The 7,624-nt window shown below is 44.2% G+C and overlaps 1 protein-coding gene across 1 annotated transcript in view; it reads left to right on the forward strand.

The window, feature by feature from the left end:
- Gars (glycyl-tRNA synthetase) overlaps positions 1-7,624 on the forward strand; it is a 42,752-nt gene that overhangs the window by 20,255 nt on the left and 14,873 nt on the right. Inside the window, exons 8-9 of the mRNA XM_021165313.2 lie at positions 3,293-3,442; positions 5,466-5,628. Coding sequence (XP_021020972.1) covers positions 3,293-3,442; positions 5,466-5,628 — 313 coding nt within the window. The remainder of the gene's footprint in view (positions 1-3,292; positions 3,443-5,465; positions 5,629-7,624) is intronic.

The raw sequence follows: 7,624 nt of genomic DNA on the forward strand, positions 1-7,624 counted from the left end.
TCACTTTGTAGACCAGGCTGGCCTCGAACTCAGAAATCCGCCTGCCTCTGCCTCCCGAGTGCTGGGATTAAAGGCGTGCGCCACCACGCCCGGCTTAGGAACACTTTTTAAGTGAATATTTTGCACAGTCTTTTCTGAAGTTAGAGAGGGCACTGGCTATGATGCTGTTGTGGTTTGAATGAGTATGCGCCCCCCACCCCCCACCCCCACCGTGGTCTTACAGATTTGCATACTTAGCCCCAGCTGATGAGCTGTTTGGAAGGCTCCTTGTTGGTGTAGGTGTGTCCTTGTTGGAGGAAGTTGCTTTGTGGGATTTGAAGTTTTGTGTAGATCTGGATGTAGAATTCTTAGCTAGTGCTATGAATTATGCCCTCCTGCTGCCACACTCCCCACCATGCTGGTCAGGTGGTCTGAAACTGTAAGCAGGCTCCCATCACATACTTTTCTTCTATAAGTTGTCCTGGTCATGGTGTCTCCTCACAGAACTAGAGCAGTAACTAAGGCAGGTATATTTGATTGACTTTATCTTTAAGATAAAGACAGACATTTGGTAGACAGTACAACGCAGAAAACAGAGATGTGAGAAAGAGACCTGACGTGGTTGGGGACTGCACTCTGGCACCCACACGGCAGTTCACAATTCTCTGGAATCCCAGTCCTAGGGAACTGGATGCCCTCTTCGCTCTCTGAAGGCACTGCATATATGTGGTGCACATACATGCAGGCAAAACATTCAAGGACATAAAATAAAGGAAATAAATCTTTCTTTTAAAAAAGAGGAGGGGTGCACTAGCCGTGATGGAGGAAAATATCTTAGGGAAACAGGCAGGGAAAGTAGAAGAGTGCTGGAAGAGGGGGGCCGAGTGGGTCTCAGGAGGACCAGCCAGAGTCCGGTCAGGAGGGTAGAGAAGGGCAGTGGAGGAGCGGGGATAAACAGGGATGGAGGAGTAACCTGTGTATGACGATGCCAGAATGAAAACCATTATTTTGTATGCCAACTTTTCAAAAAAGACTTTAAAAAAGTACACTAAGGGATAGGTCTTATTTTCAAAAGGAACTAAATTTGGCGTCTGCCTCCATGCAGTGGTTGCTCAGAGGCCTTACTGGTTAGCTTAGTTACTTTTCTGTCGCTGTAATGAGACCATGAAAAGGGCAGCGTTTTGTTAGGTAAGAAAACTTTTTAAATACATTATGTGTTGATCATGTTTCTCTCCTCCCCAACACCTCGCTCCCAAATCATCCTTACCTCTCTACCACCTAACTTCATGTTCTTACTCTTTCAAATCAGCAACATGCTCAGAAAACCAAAACAAAATCTAACACACACACACACACACACACACACACACCCCTATTCCTAGGCATGAGACCTTCCCTGGAGTGTGATTGATATACCCAGTGACACACTCCATTGCAAAAAACTAATTTTTTTCCCTCAGTAGGTATCAGTTGCAAATAGCGTCTTGGTTAGGGCTGGGATTCTGTACCCACTTCCCCTTCTCAGTGGTGCGACTCAACGTGGCCCAGACCTGTACAGACCTTATGCATGCTACCATAGTTTCTGTGAGGTCATGTGTACATCAGCCCTGTTGTCTAAGATGCTGTCTCCTGGGAGTTGTCCACCACCCCTGGCTCTCTGAATCTTTCCACCTCCTTTCCCACCCAGATCTCTGAGCTGTGAAGGGGAGGGGTGTAATGAAACCATACCAGTTAGACTGAGTGCTCCAAAGTCTCTCACTGCACATTGTCCAGTTGTGGGTCTCCATGTTAATTACCATCCTCTGAGAGAAGCTTCTCTAGTGTGGGTTGAGTGCTCTGATGTTAGGTATAGCAGTGTGTCATTAGGCATAATTAAATAATAGTCTCCCCTAGGCCTATTACCTGTGTAGTTTCAGCTCTTGGCCACTTTAGCAGTATCAAGTATTGTTCCGTTTCATGCAGTGGGCCTTAGATTGGAGTTTTTAAGCAGGTGGTTGGTTATCCATAACATTGCGCTAATATTGCACTAGTATGTCTTGCAGGAAGGTACTTCCAGTACCGTGAATGCTAGTTAGTTGAAATTAAGTTTCAAGTTCTCCATGTTTGATGACATAATAAGCAAGTTGTGTTTTCAGCATAGGGCGTTACTGTCAGGTTGTCGAGAGCAACCAATAACTTGTGATATTTGGGGAGGCCCATGAGACCCTTTGGCCAATCCAGACACTGGAATGTCTGGAGACATAAGATGTCTCCTTGGGGGTATTGTCTCTCACATTATATGTTGACTTTTTTTTTTAAAGGAAGCTTCTATAGTAGTAGGTTTCCATATGCTTTTTCAAAAGGCCGTTAGTGTTAGTGCCCCTAAAAGATCCTAGGATCTTTCACCAGGAGACCTCTACACTTTGAACAGAATAGCAGGATACAGTTAACACAGTCAACAGCCTTTTTCTACAATAACAGACATGCTAAGAAATCACCAAGGAAGCAATGCCTTGGATAATGGATGGAATCAGAAACAAGATGCCCTGAGTGAAGTAACCCAGACCCCAAAAGACAGATATTACATTTTCCCCTTATATGTGAATGTTAGTATTTAATGTTTCAATAATTATACACTGTAATCCAAGTAGTCAGAAGGATGGGGAAGTAGAATGTAGTGTTTAGGAGAGAGAAAGGGGACTAGAATGGGAGAGTTAAGTGGGGTGGGAGATGGGAGAGAGAACAGGGCAAGGGAGGGAATATGGGAGAGACAACTGGCCGAGGCAGCTTATGAAAGAGCGTATCCAGCTGTTTAAGGTTTCAGAGGGTTAGAGTCTGCAGTGATGTGAAGGCATGGTGGCAGGAACAGCTGAGAGCTCACATCTCCAACCGCAAGCAGGAGGCAGAGAGCACTCTGGGAATGACAGAAATCTTTTGAAACCTCAGTGTACCCCCAGGGACACAGCTCCAGCAACAAGGCCATGCTTTCTAATACTTCCCCAAACAGTCCCATCAACTGGGTACCAAGTATTCAAACTTGGGGATGAATGGGGGCCATTCTAATTCAGACCACTGTCGTGACTCAGTGGACTTGGAGTAAAGAGATAAGGAGAGTTTGGGTGGCACTTTGGCCATCCCAAGCTCTTAGTCTGCCCCGTGGGTCTGTGGGAGTGTTTGCTCCTTAGGGCAGGATCTCTTCCTTTTAAAATCTTTTATTTAGACCGTGAGCATAATTTTACTGTGAGAAAGATAGTTGTGGTGGTTTACTTGTAACAGGCTTTGTTTTATTGGAATAAATCTTACTTGTAATAGACTGGTTTATTTAATTTTACAGATATCTGAGACCAGAAACTGCACAGGGAATTTTCCTGAATTTCAAACGACTTTTGGAATTCAACCAAGGGAAATTGCCTTTTGCTGCTGCCCAGATTGGAAACTCCTTCAGAAATGAGATCTCACCTCGGTCTGGACTGATCCGAGTCAGGTACTCACTGTTGGTGTCGGGATGGAGATGGAAACCGCCACACTTGTACTTTAACCTTGACCACAGTTTGTTTCTGTTGTTTTCTCAAGTGTAACCTCTGGTGAAGGTGGCAGTTTTGCTTGAGGAAAGGAAAGAGCAAAGATGAGAGCTTCTGGTTCCTACTTGGTCTGAAATCTTTTCTTTGCTCACCACCTCTTGAGGATGTAGAGATCCTGATGATAATCATTATGTTAAAACCAGTGCATTTCTGTCAGTGCTGTGGAGTACAGGGGCGGTCTGTGTCTGTGTCTGTGTCCTCTCTCTCTGTCTTTCTCTCTCTCTCTCTCTCTGTCTCTGTCTCTGTCTGTCTCTCTCTCTCTCTCTCGATTGCTGAAGGTGTGTCCAGGATGCACCCTCTTGTAGGTGCCTGTGTACAGGTGTAAGCCTGTAGGGGTTGATGACAGGGCGGTTGGCAAGCCAACACTGCTGAGTTCAGACACCCGCCTGTCTGACATCCTGCTCTGTCTGCTGTGTCCAGGCATGCCTGAGAAGCATCCTGGCACTGGTTAGTCTCTTACTCTCGAAGCTTACCGTGATTTAAGTTTATGATTTCCACATTTCTCTTTGACATTTTCATTCTGAGTACTATATTCCATACAAAAAATAGGTTGTGTAGCCACACATACATCCTGGACTGATGACCAAAGGCAAGCTCGTAACTTTTACGTCATTGCCTTTCAGTTGTTACTTTGGAGGTCACAACCTTAACCCTTTCAGCAGGTACTGAGATGATGAGACTATTAGTGCATTATTAACTGCAGTTGACATGAAGTTTTCTATAGAGCACACGGGAAGACTTTGGCAGCACCACTTGGGGGATTCTGGGTAGGACCCTTAATTGGTCTTCTCTGCACAGTATGAGTTGGTTCCTGTCAGCCCTGCTGTACGTCCTGTGAGGGCACAGCACCATATTCACCTGCGTTTTCATGTGCACAGACACATTTTACAGTTGCTGAAAGGTAATTAAGACTTAGTGCTCTGAGACCAAGGAAAAAAGTGCCATTAACGAGTAAAATTAAAAACCCAGAGCTCTTGGCAGTACATTTCATGTGTTTAGGGCCAATCTGTGCAATTTTGTGTTGCTTCTAAAACATCTGTGATAATCGTGAGAGTACACCAGTGAGATTGTGTCCATTTTTTAAAAAGATTTTGACTCATAAAATTAACTTAAACCACTCTCCCTTCCCCTGTAATAGCTACTAAATTGCAGTTGAGAGAAATCTCTTTGGAAAGCCATTGCCATGTGCGTACTTATTTCGTCATTATGTGCTGAGCTTGATCGTGGCTTGTTCAGTTCATGCCCAGCGTCCTTTGCCTGGAATCATGCTTTATTTAGATGCTCTCACTCTAACGAGACCATCTGTTTGGTGCCATTATCAGTCATTTACTTGTTTGGAGCTATAAAACACAGTCAATCAACCTGCTTTAAAACCTGGAGAACCATTTCAGTTCACTTCTAATTTCCTATTCTTTGAAAAGTAAATGTCTGTGACTTCCTTTGGTATATATTTATGCAGAGATCTGACGCTTTAAGCAGAGTCATTTTATGTGGCTGTTACTATCCAGCATCTTGTTTCTCTTCTATGTGACCTTTGCTTGTTTCTTATTTTAAAGGATATATTAATCTGCTTTTAAAAATTACTTTTATTTATAACCGATACTCGGTTATAGCTATATAGAAGGGATTACTATTAAGAGGAGTTGTTATTTCTGTTGTTGCGGTTACTTCGTTGTTAGGGCTCACACCCAAGGCCTTGAGCGTGCCAAGCCTGCTTTCTACCACAGCTTGTCTACTAGGCCAGTTATTGGTGTTTTTTTAAAAGAGCAATCTCCTACACAAACCTAATCCAGAAATCTTTGGGTAATTTCTTTAGGAAGCTAGTCATAAGAAAAGCCTGGGGTTGGGGCCCTTTATCTAGAGGAGTGAGCAGCCGGAAATGGGAACCTTGTTGCATGCAGATTTTGATCTTGTTTTTCCTTCCAGGGAGTTTACAATGGCAGAGATTGAGCACTTTGTAGATCCCACTGAGAAAGACCATCCCAAGTTCCAAAGTGTGGCCGACCTCTGCCTTTATTTGTACTCAGCAAAAGCCCAGGTCACTGGACAGTCTGCTCGGAAGATGCGTCTGGGAGATGCTGTTGAACAGGTAATATTCTCAGGGAACTGATGTAGATGATGCCCAGTGAGCAGTGGCAGGACCTGGCAGCTTGGTTGTGCACTGAGTAATGACATATTTGACGCTGGTGATATTTTTGTTTACTTATTTTGCCGCGGTGTAGGTCAGGCAAGTGCCTGAACTGCATTCTCAACCCTGGCGGTTTTCGTCTTTTGTGGTGCTGATGAGCAAACCTTGCTGAGCAAGTGACCTAGCTCTAAGCTGCAGTTCCAGTCCCTATATACTATTTGTTTTATATAGAATTTACTTTGTGGTATTAGTATCAAGAGAGAAAATTATCTTGACCAGGATCTAATTATTCTGGGCCAGGATCTAATGTTAAACCGTTTCTCAGATGGGCCTGGGAAGTGGCCCAGCAGGCTCACCGGCTGTGAAGTCCTATTTATGGCTTGGGTTTGATTCTAGGACCCACATGGTGGAAGGAGAGGACCAACTCCTGGACAACTGCGCACACACAGCATTTAAAAATTGGTCTTAGTTTCAGCTGTCCTGTATCTAACTGATTCTACTTTAACAATTTACACAACTTTGGAAGAGACAGAAATTTACTCAGGGAAAGCGAACACCAAGGGATCCAGGCCCCCGTGTTTGCCCACAGCATGGGCTTTAGGCCTTGTATATTTCTGAGTTTCTTCAAATATCTGCCTGGAGAAATGAGTGAGTGAATACCCTCAGTAGCTGCTTCCCAGTAGTGAGTGGCTTGCCTGGAAAAGCACTTAGCTCTAACTTTAGAAGTATATAAGAAAAGGTATCATCCGCTTTGCAGAAATAACCTGCTGTGCTAAATCCCATAAGCAGAGCAACGTGGGAGGAAAGGGTTTATTTTTTAGACACTTATTTGTAGTCTATAGTCCATCACTGAGGGAAGCTGGGTAGGAGCTTGAAGCAGAAACCAATAGAGAAATGCTAGTTACTGACTTGCCTATCGCCTTACTAAGGTACCATTCTTATACACCTAGGTCTACCTCCCAGGGATGGCATCACCCATAGTGGACTGGACCCTCCAGTATGAATTAGCAACCTACAGGGGTCTCTGTGTCCATGGCCAGCAGAATAACTGTCCTTAGGAGATAAGAAGCTCGTTCAATTCAGTGTGACTCAGTAGCCAGTATTGGTACAAACCACAGGCATAAAAGCTTCCTGGTGATAAGTAACTCAGTCCTATGTGTACACCAAGGCTTAAGACGTGACTCCATGGAGCTCTTTGTAAAGTACAAGTAACGCCTTCCATAAAAATTAACTGAGAAAACGGGCTCAAGAAAATGGTCTGCGACAGGATAGTGCCATAGAGTAACTGAGACAAAGAAGCCCAAGATAAGAGTCCCAGGGACGGTCAGGTGTGGCCTGGCCACACAGATATCTCAAAGGTCACCCGGCTATCAACCAAGTCTGCTCCCAGCTTTCTCTCTGTTCTGTCTTCTGGGTGGAAAGCAGGTTCGACATCTCTCCCTTTGAATAGACATCCTACCTATGTGCTTAGTGGTCCTGGCTTCCTTAGTGCTTATCTGTGAGCACAAGGACTTGCATGCCTTCTACAGCAATCAAGAAAATACCCACTGGCCAGTATGGTGGACGCAGTTCCTCAGTTGAGATTCCTACTCAGGGATACCTAGGTTTGTGTCAAGTTGATAAAAGTAACCAGCCAACATCCTTGCAGTGATGGGAAATAGGTCCAGTACTAAAGTTATAAACTGATATGTCCTATATGGAGCAGATGAATTTCAGTGGACAAGAAAACATTTTTTTCAGAATAAACAAAACAGCCTCAATATATCTGTTTAGTTTGTTAATTTAAGTTAGGCTTATTTGTGACTGGATGTAGAAAGTGTATGGTATAGGGCTGAGTCAGTTGGACAGATGTGTTACACATTTTGTTGTTTTTGTTGTTTTTCAAGGCAAAGTCTCACTGTTTAGTCCTGGCTGTCCTGGAACTCGCTATGTGACCAGTCTAGCCTGAGATCTGCCT

Source organism: Mus caroli, chromosome 6 (assembly GCF_900094665.2).
Source record: "Mus caroli chromosome 6, CAROLI_EIJ_v1.1, whole genome shotgun sequence".
In the NCBI taxonomy this organism is placed as follows: Eukaryota; Metazoa; Chordata; class Mammalia; order Rodentia; family Muridae; genus Mus; species Mus caroli.